At 40.5% G+C, this 17,413-nt stretch overlaps 1 protein-coding gene across 1 annotated transcript; it reads left to right on the forward strand.

The window, feature by feature from the left end:
- The first annotated feature begins 5,514 nt into the window (after positions 1-5,514).
- On the forward strand, positions 5,515-15,477 carry f13a1b (coagulation factor XIII, A1 polypeptide b). Its single transcript, XM_054747503.2, has 15 exons — positions 5,515-5,650; positions 8,459-8,673; positions 9,990-10,178; positions 10,337-10,585; positions 10,661-10,779; positions 10,854-10,961; positions 11,057-11,231; positions 11,773-11,911; positions 12,106-12,209; positions 13,191-13,279; positions 13,379-13,532; positions 13,800-14,075; positions 14,190-14,350; positions 14,868-15,004; positions 15,108-15,477. The coding sequence occupies exons 2-15, from the start codon at positions 8,475-8,477 to the stop codon at positions 15,247-15,249; spliced, it is 2,241 nt and encodes a 746-aa protein (XP_054603478.2). The 5' UTR covers positions 5,515-5,650; positions 8,459-8,474; the 3' UTR covers positions 15,250-15,477.
- Positions 15,478-17,413: the final 1,936 nt, after the last annotated feature.

The raw sequence follows: 17,413 nt of genomic DNA on the forward strand, positions 1-17,413 counted from the left end.
TATATACATTTATTAGTAGTTATACTGTATAATCAGTTTCTGCAAGTACTTAATTGTAAGTACTTGTATGTGATTTGAAAAATACTGTATCAGTGCATCGCTACCACAAGATACCACAGCAGAACCAAATAGGAACATGCAAAAGCAAGCAAATAACATTTAACTTTTCTGCCCTAAATATAAGAAAGAAACATTGATGTTCCAACAGAGGTTGCATTGTGTCAAAAGCCAGCAAGACCTCATCATGTCACAGCACCTTGGCCGTGGTACATCCTTGGGTACCAACATGGAACACCAGGTTCCTAAAGTCCCATCCAGCCTGAGCCATGAAAACACACACACTATCATTAAATCATTCTCTTCATGATTCAGCCTTTCCCCCTGCAGCAGTCAGAGAGGAGAAAAACACTCTAGGAACAACTTAATATAGAAACATTAGCCTGAACGGAGCTGTTACCATGATGTAAAGCTGCACCACAAACACAAATACAAGGATGGATGGCTAACTTTATATTGCATTATGCATAAACACCTCATTTATACTTGACTCAGTATTCACACATCAGTTTGCAATGTAAATGAAAGGGTCAGTGAAGAGGATACATGACAGTGGTGGTAATCTTGTGGTTTAAGTACTTTCTTTAGTTAATTTTGACCTTTAAAACCAGATGATGTTCAGCATTTATGTTATATTTCTGTGTGAAGAAAAGACATCTTTTGGACTGAGAGGGAATATAAATTGATGTTTTGTGTCTAACTGATGGAAATTAGTTTTCATGGTTGAAGCAAATAAAAGAGACATTTTGTTCATAAGTAATGCGGTCTAGTGTTTGGATTCATTTCTCGCTCTTAATGAGCCTTGAACACAGTTTCAATGCCAAAGTGGAAAACCAAATATAAAGAGTGAATGCAGCAAAGCAAGCTGAATCAGCAGCCAATCAGGAAGAATTATTAGAGAATTAATTGCTGTGGTATTATATAATTATAGTGATGACAAAAACAAGGTTACTGTGGATAAATACATCTTTCAAAAACATCAGCTGAAAAAAAAATCCCTGGCTTTCAGGGTTTTATACCTCAACAGGTTTTATATTTTTTAAAGATTTATGTTTTGCTACAGTGTCATTTGGCAGCCTTTTGACTATTTACACAAACTGTTCTGACTTTCCTATTAAAGGTGCAGTATGTGAGAACATAGTGAGATTTTTACAGTGTATGATGTTTCAGTCATTTTGGAAGGAAGGTTGTACTGAAACACATTTCATATCCAGCAGGGCTGCGGGATATGACTACTGTTTACGTCAGTGAGTGTGGGGTTGTCGTGTCTCCTGCGAGCTAATACTGCACTACAATTGTAAGTTGTAATCTGACGGCCGATAAAAAGCTTCAGAGTGGTTCAAAGTGATTTCCATCCATCCATCCATTTTTTTAACCCGCTTTGTCCACGCAGGGTCGCAGGGGGGCTGGTGCCCATCTCCAGCGGTCAACGGGCAATCAGGCGGGGTACATCCTGGACAGAGAGCCAGTCCATCGCAGGGCAACACAGAGACACACAGGACAAACAATCATGTGCATGCACACACACACACACACACACACACACACACACACACACACACACACACACACACACACACACACACCTAAGGACAATTTGGGCAGACTAATCAACCTAACAGTCATGTTTTTGGACTGCGGGAGGAAGCCGGAGCACCCGGAGAGAACCCACGCATGCACAGGGAGAACATGCTAACTCCATGCAGAAAGACCCCAGGCCGGGAAGCGAACCCAGGACCTTCTCGCTGCAAAGCAACAGCTCTAACGACTGCGCCACTGCGCAGCCCTCAAAGTGATTTCAGTAACCAAATTTTACCACAGGAAGTCATTTTTACTTTATTTCTAAGGCTTTTTAAACTGTACGTGTTTTTTATTTAAATTTTTTTTGGAATACACAGAAATGGAAATCTCCAGTTTTTATGGAATTTGTTTTCAAGTTATGCAAATGTATGTCATGATGGGTGGAAGTTTCCGGACCCACATGAAAGAATCACACACGGGAGTACAGCTAAGAATGTACAAAATGTAAAGACAATCCGAATCTAAAACAAAAGAACAAATTGGGTTAAGAACCAGAGGAAAAGTAAATAGAAAATGGAATGATCTTGCAGTCTTGGGCTGATAATGGGCTGAAGGGGGAGGCAAGTCAGGTCTGTGCTGAGAGGGGTCAGGCGGAGACGAGTGGTTGATGGTAGGGCAGGTGGATGGTGGAGAGCGAGCGGCCAGGGGAGGTGAGCGACGTTGAGGCAAAACACACTTCAGGCAGGCGGGAACTGAGACGAGGATCCAGGGCAGATACTGCGGTAAACAGGGAGAGTTGAATTTAAGCACAAGTCAAAAATCACACAAGATGTGAAACAAATCCGACTAGGACCACGGCCATTCTGATGGGAAATCAGCTGCAGCTGTGACTCTCTGACACGCCCATCTGCAGAAAACTTAGAGAAGCAAAACAAGATTAGAAGGCAGCAGAACCATGACAATGTATAAATTAGTACCAGAATTGGAGGTCTGCCAGGGCTGCAGGCCCCCCCCCCCCTTGTGGTTGGGGATATTCATTGCAACTTAACTCAACAGTGACATTGCACACACAGAGAATGTTTTAATATATTTTTTCATAATTAGAGCTGATGAATAAAGCTGTTATAGAAGAGGATTTACAATCCACTAATCAGAAACCAGATCTTCACACTTTTTTACTAGTTAGCGTTAGCATCGTAGCACAGTTACACGATACAAGGGCAGCAGTAACAGTTTAATTTTGTTTTAAGAACTTTTTAAAGTTCTTTTGTACGCCCACTCTGTGTTTATCTTCGTTATCTGTTTTCTTGTTCTTTTCTTACATAGTTTTAGTAACAAATAGCTTTTTTTTACCTGACATGTTTTAGCTAGTATCTCTAGCCATCATCATAGATTGCCAGTGTTGGTGGCGTCACTTCCTTTTATCTGTGGACAGCAGAGGACAGCGTTGCCCTTTGCTGCCTGCATCCTCCTTGTTGTTGACTCTGTCCCATGCGTGATCCAATGTGAATACTCCATCATCTCTGTTTATGGTTTTGTGTCCACATCTCCTTATTTCTATAGCTTCCTTGGTCCATCTTTCATATTTAGTTGTTCTGTGTTCATGATCCTTGTGCTCTCCCAGTGCATTGCATAATTTTCCCTCATGTAGTGCAGTTACAGCTGATTTCTTTAATTTCTGCTTCTTGTTTGTTCCTGTGTGTCTTCGACTTGTTTCCCTCGCTCACTCCCTTTGGTGCGCTCTTGGAGCTTCTCTCCATTAGAACTGGAGCTGAGATCACTAGAGGCTGCACAGGGATTGCTTTAGGGGCCGCTTGTTAAAAAACATAATAATTGCGGCTTTGCTCGCAATAAGAAGCAAGTTATGTCCAAACAAGTTATGACAAAACAAACCCCTCCTCCATCACAAGTAAACAACACCTGTGAGTCAAGATCAAACCTCAAAGCCAAACTCAACTTCAAATTCAGCTGAAACACTAAATACTGAAGTCAGCAAAGGTATTTCTAATAAAATACATGAAACACTTCTACCAGATTTTTGTTTCTGCATCAGCCAAAAATAACCGCTAAACTTCAGGAGCTACTGTTGCATGTGGTCTGAACCTGCAGTTTAACAGGCTCTGAGGTTCGCCAATAAAATGTTTAAAACCTAAACTCTAAAATTACGCAAACCCCATGTTTACCATGATGAAAGTTCCTGTTTTAGACTGTTTAACCTGCAGGAGTCTCAGAACGCCTTAAGGGCTGTAACATCATTTACACAACACATATCTAAAACGTCACCTTGGATCATTATGAGAACACCACCATGTGAAGTGACAATGACTTACATCGATTTGATGGAGGCCTAGTAAACACCTAGATGCATTAGATTAACTCTATTCTTATCCCCATATTAATGCATAAAAACAACCAATTTTTTTTCAGTTGGAGGAACTGGCGGCGCCAGCGCTCGTCAGCCTCGCCTCTGTCAGTGCGCCCCAGGGCAGCTGTAGCTACACCGTAGCTCATCACCAACCAACGTGTGAATGGGTGAATGGCTGATTATGTTGTGAAGTGCCTTGGGGGGTTGTAGAACCCTAAGAAGGTGCTATACAAATACAGGCCATTTACCATTGAGTGCAGAGTTTTCAGTCTGAACACCATCTATCTATTTTCTGTACCTGAGTAGTCATGTTCAGGACCCCTAAAGGGGTGGGACTTAGAACTGGTGATCGTTGGATGTGAGATCGGATACCAGCTTTATTTATAAAGCAGCTTAAAGATGTTGAAGCAAATTTGCAAAACAAGTTATCTAAATACAACTGTGCCCCCCACCCCCCACGGTTTTAGTTACAATGCTAATTCATTTAAATCATTACTCCTGTAATCAGTGTTGTTTGGACCAAATGGTCATCTGGATTCTTCCAAGGTGGACTGTGGTGACCTGAATTCCTGCTTAAGTGCCTCAGTGGTTAATCTTGGTGTGAAGGACAATGCCTTGTGCTGCAGCTCCTAGAGCTCAGCTAAAGTCAAGAGGATAGGGCGTTCTCTGCAGCAGGACCGAAACTGTGGAGCACACTTCCCCTATCTGTTAGGCTCTCTCCTTCAGTCGTGGTTTTAGAACAAGGCTGAAGACCCATTTTTATGGTTTGGCTTTTAACTCTGTGGGTTAGATGTGGCTGTGCAGTGGCGCAGTGGTTAGAGCTGTTGCCTTGCAGTGAGAAGGTCCTGGGTTTGATTCCCGGCCTGGGATCTTTCTGCATGGAGTTTGCATATTCTCTCTGTGCATGCGTGGGTTCTCTCCAGGTACTCCGGCTTCCTCCTACAGTCCAAAAACATGAGTGTTAGGTTAATTGGTCTGTCTAAATTGTCCTTAGGTGTGAGTGTGTGTGTGCATGGTTGTTTGTCCTGTGTGTCTCTGTGTTGCCCTGCGATGGACTGGCTCTCTGTCCAGGGTGTTCCCCGCCTACTTGACCGCTGGAGATAGGCACCCTGCGTGGACAAAGAGGGTTCAGAAGATGGATGGGTTAGATGTTGTTGATCTTTACATGACTTTATTCTTTTACTTGTTGCTTTTTAATTGTTTTTGCTGTTTTTCTCTGCTGTGCAGCACGTTGGTGGCATGCTTCATGCCTGTAAGGGGCTCAATGAATAAAGGATGAAGATGATGATTCTGCTCATAATGTATTTTATTTACAAGCATTTATTTCCGAACAAAGTTACCAAATCATGTTGATATTTCATGTTATTATTTTGTGCTTCCTGTAGTAAATCCATATCTTTTGACGGGTGGGCACAGATGTGTTCTGGCACAAACAAACCTCAGAGTGGTGTCGGGGCTCAGTGCACCAAAATAAAGTTTAAACTGAAACTTTGTGGGTGAACTAATCTGCTTGAGCGTCACCCAGCTGTGGCTTTCACAGAGATGGTACATTCCACATCCTGTTCCAAGCTGGACGCACAACCACAGCAACTCAGAACACACAGACCCCTCGCCCCTGTGGGATATATAAGCAGGGACGCCAGTCCGCTTGAATGGAGCAGCAGCAGATCGACTCAACATACAGCATCTTGTCACAAAGGTCGACTGGTGAGTAAATACTCAGCTTTGGTGCAAAAGTTTATAACTTTGAAAGTCATTGAAAACACGTGGCTATTGTGCAACCTCTGAAACAGGCTGCCAACATCTCTTGCAGTTCATTGTTGCGCCACAGAAATAACAAATTATGACTTTTTCAATGTTTTCTCACCAAAACGTTAGTTACGCATTAACCTTTTGAAACAAACTTCATTCTTCAGCAGTCACATCCAGTAAAGTTCTTGTTGTCATGGCAGCAAACACAAAAATTCTTCATCTTGGGATAAAAATGTGTTTCATCCCTAATTTACAGCAGATGAAGCGATCACATTTTTCTTCGCTGAGAGAGGAGAGGGCTGTTTACGGCTTTCATCGTGAGCACAAAGCCAAGCTCAGCTATGTTATCAACTTTGTGAGGGGGACTTCAGCGCTCTGCTAAGTTATGCCGTGAATGTCACCGGCCTAGTTTTTCTGAAATAAACAGGATCCAACAAACTTAGTTTGTGCTTCAACTTAGATTAACATTAAAGTCGTCGGAAAAAGCTTGTGACTGATGGCTAAAAGATAATCTTAAACATTTTACGTGTTTTTAAAATCTTAGCTCAAATAAGCATTGATCTACAGGTGAAACACCCAAAAAATAGACAATGGTGCAAAAGTTCATTTATGTCAGTAATTCAGCTTAAAAGGTGAAGCTATTTGAGACTCGTTACATGCAAAGCCAGAAATTTCAGCCTTTATTTGTTATAATTGTGATTACCATTTCTTACAGCTGTAAAGGGTTCTTGAGCCTTTAGATGGTTTCTCAGTCTAAGTTGGTTTACTGACATAATGGACATTTTCAACATATCCTAGATTTTTTGTTTCACCTGTCTTGTAGCAGTTCTTCTAATACTACTAATTCTAACACTGGAAGGTATCATAATCATTACAGTTTAGACAACACGTATTCACAGATTGTCAAAGGATAAAAATGGCTTCATTTTTTCATAATTTATATGAATATTTTTTAGAAGTGAAATCTGTACGTTTGGGTTTAAAATGAGATTATTTGCCTTTGTTTTTACACTTCCATGGTGAAAATAATTCTGTTAAGCTAATGCATGAAAATCAACACAGCTCTGGATTTTGCATTACTTCTGTTGAAACGTTCATGGAAATCTTTCCTCAAACCCCTTACAACAAATTTAATATATTTTCACACCTTTACTCCTTTAATACCTTTCTGCAAGTTGTGTACATTTGATATATATTGTTTATTTATGCACACATTGCTTTATGTATACATGCAGTAGTCTAATGCATTTGTATCATCTTACAAAAGCACTGTTGTGCATTATAATTTAGAAGCTGCATCTTTAGCAAAAAAGCATTGATTAACGTTAATGATTTCTCGCGTTGACTGAAAGTTCTGAGCAGTAACTCAACAGCTTTTAAAAGTACGAGTATAAAACTTCTTTGAGGCATTTTTTTCAAGAGGACATGTCAGAAAATTACATTATTTTTCTAATGTTTTGGCATGTATCCAAAATAGTGGCAGGTTTGTGTTAAACTCAATGCATCGTAAATTTGATGATGGCATAAATACAGAAAAAAGCTGGTGCTCCTGTGCTTCCAGACTTACTTAGCATAATAAAAAGGAAAATGCTTCCAGTGATATTTCCATTACTTTACTCTGAGTACTATGATGGATTTTCTTCATGAGTCTTTAAATGTTGAATCAATAAGCCAAAGAACCCAAATGGCCAATGTGGTCACTGAAAAACTGGTTGGTTCAAACCTAATCCAGAATGTTAACGTACCACAGCGATGTAAACAAAGAGCTACAGTGTGCTCAGCATGACTCATTAAATCCAAAGAAGTCCACGCTGCACTTAAGTGACATCAGGTCTGCAGCTCACGAGGGGTCCACGTTTCCAACGGGGTTAGAACACCAAGTTCATATCAGCATGTGCATAAGATGATGACATCATTTAATGAATAAAATATGTTTGTTACAGGCTAATGAGGCTCACAGCTTTCGAAGCTGATGGTGCAGACACCTGGCTGAGAGTTGTCCTCACTATTGCGTAATGTGGGTGTGACCAGAAGAGAGGTTAGGGGTGCATTAGTCATCTTTCAGCACAACAGAGAGTGCTCTGTTCGTTAAAACTACCAGTACCACAGATGGGATGTTCAACGAAATCATGCAAAAACATATCGAAATAAGCTACATGAAATAAAAGTACATTTTAAACCCAGTAAAAAATAACAATGTTTTATTATGGCTTTGAAAAATATCAGTTTATATTTAAAACTTGACATGAATGGTTAGTCGTGATTATTACTGAGTGATGGAAATGTACACTCTAAAAAAAGAAGTGTTGAATGTACTCAATCAAGTTAGGTCTACCGGTTCCACTGTAGCTGGTTTCTTAGATCTAACGAGTACTACATATTGTTCTGTTTCTATGTCAAAGCAAACATACAATACTCTTTATATTTAAGCTAGGTTTAGTGGAACCAGCTGGCATAACTTGATTAAGTAAATTCAGCATTTCTATTGTTTAGAGTGCATTCTTCTCTCTGTAAACACACAACTGAATATTTGCCAGCAGCTTCCAGGAAGGAGAGTAAGGGTAAGCTTCCCTTAATCAAAACCCACAAACACATATGGTAACCACTTGTGCTATAAAACAGTCTGATCTACCATCATATTGGGGAATGTTGGAGGCCTCATCTGTAGAAGGAAAACAATCTATTTATAAATCAAAACAGCTGTTTTTACTATTGGACACATTATTAGGCTAATACTGACCCTATTGATTTTCTTTCTTATAGGCTTACAGAACTAAAAATGAGCACCGTTTCTGATCAGTCAGGGGCCACCTCGGCTCCTTCACCTGCTCCCCCAGCTCCCCTTGGACGTCCACCCAAGTTAAGCAGCCGTGGTCGATTCTCAGCCCCCATCGGCACCTCCAATTCTGAAACGACAGATATCCCAGAGTTGGAGTACTTTGGTGCTCCTGGCCCCAGAGGATACCCTCCTCTTACAGGTTAAACCACAAAACTCTAACATTTGTGTGAATGTGTGTCAATAAAATATGAAAACACACTTGAATTCAAATGTGTCAATCAGAACTTATCTTTGTGCCTTGTATGAATGAGGGCTTGTTTGCTGCAGAGAACCGATATGACTGTGTGGTGCTTTGCAAAGATAAAGCTCTTTATTGTAACAGTGTTTCTGGTAGTTTTAGTAGATGAGTGACAGATGAATGACAGACAAACTGGATAAAGTCTGTGGACTTCCTGCAGTGTGTCATTGCAGTGGAAAATGGCCAGATGTGACAGGAATTTGTGAATGATCTGACTGTAATATTGTCTAACAGTCAGAAAACAACCCAACAACCACAAATAAATGCTTTGGTCGGCCTTCACACCGGCAATGTTTCTGATGACAGCACAGCAACCACAAAACTGTGCTTCAAGAAGATACACTTTGATGACTTAAGGATCTTTAACTTATTTATTCCTAATGACTACTGCACTTTATTTTGTTGTAGGGCCAAAAATTAGACTGGGACAGAGGTTCGTTTACATGAAAATGTGCTTTTACAGAAGTCTACTGATGTGGTTTTGGGACTTAAAAATTGTAATAAGAAAAAAAAAACTTGCGCATTTTAAAATACTTAAAAATGACTTGGATGGGTTACTACGGGTAAATCTCTGACTTAGTTTGAATCAGAAATATTTAAAGTCCACTTAGATGATTGGTCCTCTCTGGTCTTTTTTCCTGCGGAGTTCCACAGGGAGCAATTCTCAGTCCACTGATTTTCAAGTAAAAAAAGCAACAGGGCATGTATTTTTGTTTTCATTTGTTCAAAATGAAGTCTGAATGTCTTATACTGTAATGAATCCTACGACCGCTGTAGTCCTGGGCTCTTATTTATCAAACGTATGCATGTGAGTGATCTAGAATTTGCCCATTTTAAGGCCTCATACATAAAGCAATATTCAGAAAATAATATAAAATATTGATTTATTGGCTGTGGGTGCAATATGTGTGAAGTTTTCTATTGCATTTAAATGTAATTTTTTTCATATAAAACTACATCAATGAGAATAAAAACAACTAGATTTGGCTCTTACCACCTGCAGTACTTTGAGTTGTCACCAGAGGGCAGATAACAGGCATTGAAGTTTGTGAGTAAGCCACTAATCCTTTTAAAGAGGTAGACATCAAATATGCAACATTTTTTTGGTTACAGGGATTAATGTTGTCTCTTGTTCTTTGTCTCACCCTTTGTCTCAGAAGAATATATGTTTTAGGACACATAAATGTCACATTTTGATATTTCTGTCTCTTCATCAGACTTCTTGGACATCTGGGATGTGGACATGATGAAGAGGCCCGATGAGAGCAATAAGATTGAACACCACACCACGCTGTACCACTCTGACTATCTTATTGTTCGTCGAGGGCAAGAGTTTGAAATCAAGATCACATTCAATCGTCCCTACAAACCTAACGAGGACAAATTCGCTGTAGAGTTTGTCATCGGTGAGATTTATTCACTATATTATTTACTCTAGATGTGTTTCCTGGGAGTAATATTGAGGATTTCAACTTTGTGACATCTTTGTGATTCCATACATCCTGCAGCACACAGTTACAAGTCTTGATTAATGTAATCTTGCTGATTCCTTCTGTTCCTCCAGGTTCCAGCCCTGCAATCAGTAAGGGCACTTATGTTCCAGTCTTTCCCAAAAAGGAAAAGCAAAGCTCATGGAGAGGTCGCATCAAAGAGACCAGCGACAACATCGTCACCATGGGACTCACCCCTATAGCAGACTGCATTGTGGGAAAATATAATATGTATGTTGCCGTACAGACGCCTTTTGGCACCCGCAGGACTAGAAAGGATGACAGTCGAGCTGTTTACATCCTTTTCAATCCCTGGGCGGCAGGTGTGTTAAAACTCACATGTGTAAAGGTTGTTTCACTCTTGATCTCAATACTGTTTGCCTTTTCCTTTATGTCAGATGATGCTGTGTTTCTGGATGATGAGAAAGAGAGGCAGGAGTGTGTGATGAATGAGGTGGGAATCATTTATCATGGCGCCTACGATGACATTTCTGAGAGAGACTGGAACTATGGACAGGTAGGAGAAAACATTTAGAGATCTCTCAAGAATATCTACATGGACTTTAAAAGTTCTTCTCTATTTTCCAATAGTTCAACTTTGGAGTTCTGGATGCCTGTCTGTTGGTCATGGACAGGTCTGAGATGCCCATCACCAACAGAGGAGACCCCATCAAGGTGACCAGAAAGGCCTCAGCCATGGTGAGGAAACTAAATGACCTTTCTATGATTTTAATTAAATGTGTCAAATGAATTCCGACTAACTACAAACTAATTCGGTCTCGTTTTCACTCTAGATTAACTCCCGTGATGATGACGGGGTGTTGGTGGGGAACTGGAGTGGCGACTACACCTACGGAGTGGCGCCTACTTCCTGGACTGGTAGTACTGACATCCTGCTGACTTATGCCAGCACCAAGATGCCCGTCTGCTATGCTCAGTGCTGGGTCTACGCCGCCGTCTTCAACACCTGTGAGATCTTGGAATATTCAGGAACCACTCAGTTTTACAATCTAGACTCTAAATAAATAAATAAATACATTCTGATATTTGGAGGGGAGTAAAGCTTTGACTAGCCCTTCGGGAAACGTTTCAAGAAGAAATGAAATATGTATCAAACATTAAGAATAGGGACGCTAATTGGCAAGTATCTGGCAATATGCTATATCACAATGCGGGGGAAACGATACGATACATATCACGATATTAACAGCCAGATGATATTCGCAATTTTCAACACAGAATTTGATTGAAAAACTCTTCCAAGTCATATCCAGGTCTCATTGTTCCATCAGAATTAGGTGGTAAAAACTGCTGCCACCCAGTAGTCGGAGCTTGAATTGTGCCACATAAAAGAAATACAGTAAATGTTTGCATGTAATTTCTCAATTAAAAAAATGATTACACTGCTTTTAGATTTTGAATTGGTGTCATAACACAAAAATATGCAAAATTCTATGTATCAATATTTTCTTACACACCTAAAAAAACATTTCAAATGTCTGTGTTTCAGTCCTACGCTGTCTGGGAATCCCATCTCGAGTTGTCACCAACTACTTCTCTGCTCACGACAATGACGGAAACCTGAGGACTGACATAATATTGGATGAAAATGGCAGAGTTGATCGAAACCGCACCAGGGATTCTATCTGGTACCAAACTTCTCATCAAACTGCATCATTAAGCTCAGATATTGTCAACATATCTATTAATAGAAGAACAGTATCCTGTGACAGCATATTATCGTGTTAGCAAAAGGTGATCAACGAGTGTTTCACTGAGTGATTGGGAGGAGGTAATAGAGCAACTCTCTCTCTCTCTCTCTCTCTCTCTCTCTCTCTCTCAGGAACTATCATTGCTGGAATGAGTGCTACATGTCCAGACCGGACCTCCCTCAAGGTTTTGGAGGCTGGCAGGTTGTGGACGCAACACCGCAGGAGACCAGTGATGGTAAGTTCTCATGAACAGATGCACTATATTAAATCAAGTCAAATCAGCTTTATTTATAAAGCACTTTCACAAGTCCAAAAGGACAAACAAAGCGCTTTACACCAATAAAAACACAGCAATTAAAACAGTCCTACATAAAAACACTAAAACAACATAAAAACTTCCCAAGTACAGTTTTAGCAACCCCGACCAGTCTTGTTACAGCAATCTGATTAGATAAATAATCAGAGCAAAACCACCCACCTAATCCCAACCTTAATGTCCAAACACCAGAGAGAACAGATGGGTTTTCTGTCGGCACTTAAAGCTGTCAAGTGATTGGGCCTGCTTCACGTCCAGTGGCAGCTTATTCCAGAGTCTTGGTCCCAGCACTGAGAAAGCACGGCTCCCATGAGATTTCAACATGTACCTGGGCACTGTTAATAGCCCCTAGTCAGCTGACCTAAGGGAACGCACCGGGTCATGCCTGTGGATGACTTCTGAGAGGTATTTGAGGTTCCCCCTCCCTGTTTAATGCCTTTACCAGAAACAAGATTACCTTAAACCTGATGCAATGAGAGACAGGAAGCCAATGCAAAGGACCTATCACTGATGTGCTCAGGCCTCCTGGTGCTTGTCAATAACAGAGCTGCAGAGTTCTGAACTTTCTGGAGGCATTCTATGGAAGCTTGTCTAAACCCTGCATATAGCGAGTTACAATAATCCTGCAGGAAACAAAGACATGGGTCACAGTCTCCAAATGGCTACATGACAGAAATGGCTTAGTCTTCACTATCCGCCTGAGATGGAAATATCAAGACCTCATGATTCCATTTAGCTGAGAATCAAATCTAAGCTCTGCTTTCAACTTTACCCCTAGGTTAGTGACCACCACCTTCTGATGCTTGGCCAATGAAGAAAAATCAAGCCCTTGGGCAGCATACTAACAATTGTATTTCCCATTAGTAAATGGACTACACTAATTGTTGCATGTCTTATAAGGGATGTACAGGTGTGGACCTGCGTCAGTCCAGGCCATCAAACATGGAGACATCTGCTATCCGTTTGACGCTGCCTTCGTCTTTGCTGAGGTTCGTCTTCTCACTGAAATGCCTTGATTAAAAACCTGAGCAACATGCATTGAGTGTTATTAGTTGTCAAAGACAAAGCGGCCGTCTTTGTATCTGCAGGTAAACAGCGACGTTGTGTATTATTCTCGAAAGAAAGATGGCACAATGCAGCTGATAAAGGTGAACCGGACTCATGTGGGTCGAATGGTTTTGACCAAAGCTGCTGGAGAAGTCACTCGTCGTGACATCACTGATAATTACAAGTTTTCTGAAGGTCAGTATTTAAACAGTTTCAACTCTAAATTTATTGTAGTATGTAAACTATTGTGCTTGATAGAGAAGCTAAGTAATGTTTTTAAGGTGAGGGTCAGTGGCACTTTGGTCATAACATCAGTCCCACTTCGGTATCTTTCTTACTTCACTTCACCTAAAGTGGTCGTTTTGATCTAAGACATCTGGGCTGACTCTTATCAGCAACAAATATTTAGTCCAACTTTAAAACTGATTTAAAGTGGATTCTTTATTTTCCGATCCAACCCAGGGACCTCAGAGGAGCGGACTGTCCTGGAGAAAGCAGAGGAGTACGGCTGTAAACGAGAGAACTCCAACCCTCCTTTGGCTGATGTGGACGTGATCCTGCCAACCCTGGAGATCGGGGTCGGTGATGACTTTGAGCTGAACCTGGAGTTCGTAAACCGAAGTGACCAGCGCCGTACAGTGGGGACGTACATCAGTGGGAGTGTGGTGTATTATACTGGAGTCTCCAGCCATGAGTTCCTGTTCAGGACCCCCACCGTAACCATTCAGCCCCAAGGAAGTACGTATGTGGAGGTTCAAGAAAGAGGGGGGACTCAAAGGTTCAAAAATAGTAAGAATGTGAGGACATGAAATATGTGATGTTATATGAAATAAGTTATGTTTATGTTTCCAGGTGTGACGGAGTCAGTGATGATTGAGTCAAAGAACTACATGCACCATCTGGTTGAACAGGCCAACCTCAACTTCATTGTCACCGGAAAAATCAAAGAGACGGGAAAGATTGTCACCTCAATGAAAGTCATCACCCTGCACAATCCCAAACTCCTCGTTGAGGTTTGAATTATTGTTTCTGCGCATCTAGAAACTGTCCATCTCTTTTCTATACTCCTTTAATCCTGCTCAGCATTACGAGGTGCCACTGGGCAAAGAAAGTGGTTTTCACCCTGAGCAGGTTGTCAATTCATCACACACACACACACACACACACACACACACACACACACACACACACACACACACACACACACACACACACACACACACACACACACACACACACACACACACATCCAGAGGTGCCGCGTGCTGACAGGCAGGGTAGGCAATTGCCCCCCAGGACACAAGGGGCCCCCCGAAGGCCGACAAACTTTGAACCTAGTCACAACCACAAAGTAGTGAAAAAGTGAAAATGATGTCATTTGACAGCACTATTGACCCTAACGGGGCCCTCCCCTTTCTCTCGAAGCAGAAGGGGAGTCTCATTTGTGCCATTTATGCCCCCACCCCACAGTAAACTATCTATATTTAAAAGCTTTCTTTATGTTGACTGCGTGTTTTTTGTGTAATCCAGGTAACTGGCAACGCCATAGTAAATGAGGAGATGATAGCCCGGGTGGAGTTCACAAACCCCTTCACTCACACTCTGAAGGATGTCGAAGTTCGTATGGACGGACCCGGGGTCATGGAACACAAGAAAAGACTGTATAGGTGAGTTTCCATGTGTATTGACTCAAATTGTTCAACATACATACCTTTTTTTAAAATGTTGTCCAGTTCTGCTGGTATCTAACTAAAGCTCTGTTGGCTCCAGTCTCATCCCTGGAGGTACCTCTCTGACCTGGACCGAGATGTTCACACCTCAGAGGGCTGGAAAAACCAGAGTGTTTGCTACCCTGGACTGTCCTGGTCTCAGGCAGGTGTCTGGCCAAGCATCCATCAACGTCAAGCCCTGAGGATCACCAAGTGGTCAACTCACTCCCCGAATCTTTAAGCTTACTTGTGCTTCTGTCCAAAAATGGGCCTATAACATAAAAATATAACTGTACGAGTAAATAGCATCTATGAAAACAATAGGAGGTGAATGTATTATGCTGCATGATGATTATATGAATTAATAATGTATTCATTCGTTTTACTTAGACGACAAACAGTCACAAAATCAAATAAATAATTAAAATTTCCAGATTTTTTGCTTAATTTCAGCCTCAAACTGGAATTGTATTTTGGCTGTGAAACTTCGTTAAATAAAGTATTTTTAAATTTGAAACACATTATAAAGGTCATCACTCCAAGAAGTTGGCAAACACAGCCAGTTTGACATTTCTGTAGATCAGTATTATAATACTATACTGTAAGCTATAATAACTAAACTGATGATATTCCTATAGGAATATCATCAGTTTAGTTATTATAGCTTACAGAACCCGATAATTAATGAACCACAAAAGGCCCCAAAAGCTTAATGAAGACAATTTTGTGAGTCTTCTCTGTAGTTTTGAGTAACAGTTTGAACCCGAAGAAGTAAATGACTGAAATGCAAAATTGGTCACTTTTTAAAATTAATTGAAATGTTCAAGAAAAGTTCCAAATAGATGCTTCAGAATCATTAATTTTTTTCTTTTAGTTTTTTCTTTTTTATATGAAACATCAAACAAATAAAAGTTCAACAACTGCAGTATCTTGTGACAAAGTGCTTTTATTTATGAATGTGGGACAAGTGATAATGTTTTAATGATATTTTTTCGAGATGTAAATCTAGGAACTTTCTTAGATTAAACTCATAACTGCAAAGAAACTAATTTAATTGTACAAACATTATAACATCATCAGAAAACCTGTTTTATTCTGTTTGTAATGCAGTTAAGTCAAATTTGTGCAAAACCCCTCAGACACAATAAAGAACAAGCTGTTACTTTTCACTCTTTATCAGAGGTGGAAATTTAACAAATGACATTTTGTAGCAGTAAAGAGCACTTGCAGTTTCGTGAAGCAGTTTTTTAAATATATACTCATTTGTGTGTAGTGTACTTAAAAATTAAACACACATGCAGAGGTAAGGTAAAAAATTATTTTTTGTCAAAGTGTTTGTATTCTCTGTGAAAATGCTAATTCTGCTGGCTAATATGAACAAATGGCGAGAGAATCATTACCCTTGACTGCTAATCTTGTCAGGATCACTGAGTAGATCAAAGTTTGTGTATTTTAAAACATCCAATATCCTGAAAAATAATGCAAAGTATTAAAGTGTAAAGATAAACCCTGGAAGACCTCCAAATAACTATTGAACAATGCAAAAATGAAAAATTCATTATTTTAACTTTATATTTTAATCATCTGTTCATTTCTATAATAATTTAAATTATTGTTTTGCTTTCAGCGTTTTGGACTACTGTGTGCTTGCACATGTAAACTGTAGTACTCAAGCCTGCTCCACACTGGAGGCATCAGTGGCACGGACCGGCAGACAAACTGGCATTTCAAGCATGTCACAGAAACGGCTCGCCGTGCAGCTAAAGACAGGGTCGGGTTCTATTTTTGCTGCATGCTGCTTCTGTGACATGACAATTTCCACAGAGCTAGACAGGAAATCACACATGGTTTCAGTGTAAAACATCCAGTAATTTCCAAAATGAAAGACTGTTGCAGAGATGCAACTTCTTATCTATGTAGATTGCATCAATACATGTGAGCTAACAACTTATTTACTCCCAGCATCTTGCAAGAAGAGCAACAGTGTGCTTTTTATGGATTCCATACTGGAAGTGGAGAGTCACAACATCATATATGACATCAAACAGCAATGTCAAACAACAAAAACAATCCGTGACATTTGAAGTCTCGAGGGATTTTGTGATCTCGCGAGTTCGTCAAGAGGACTGACGAGAAGCTGCCCCGTAGCTGAGACACTCAGATTGGTGCACTGCAAAGCACGCTAGTAAACCATCCTGCTGCCATTTCACTCCGCTGATGCCTCCAATGTGGACCCAGGATCAATCTTCCCCAAAAGTTCACTTGAATGTAATAAGGTAGTCTGGGTAAGCTCGGCCATCATGGAAGACCACATAAATGCTGGGATTGTCCATTTATTCCACTACACTGTCGTAATGGTCATGGGGG

Source organism: Nothobranchius furzeri, chromosome 2 (assembly GCF_043380555.1).
Source record: "Nothobranchius furzeri strain GRZ-AD chromosome 2, NfurGRZ-RIMD1, whole genome shotgun sequence".
In the NCBI taxonomy this organism is placed as follows: domain Eukaryota; kingdom Metazoa; phylum Chordata; class Actinopteri; order Cyprinodontiformes; family Nothobranchiidae; genus Nothobranchius; species Nothobranchius furzeri.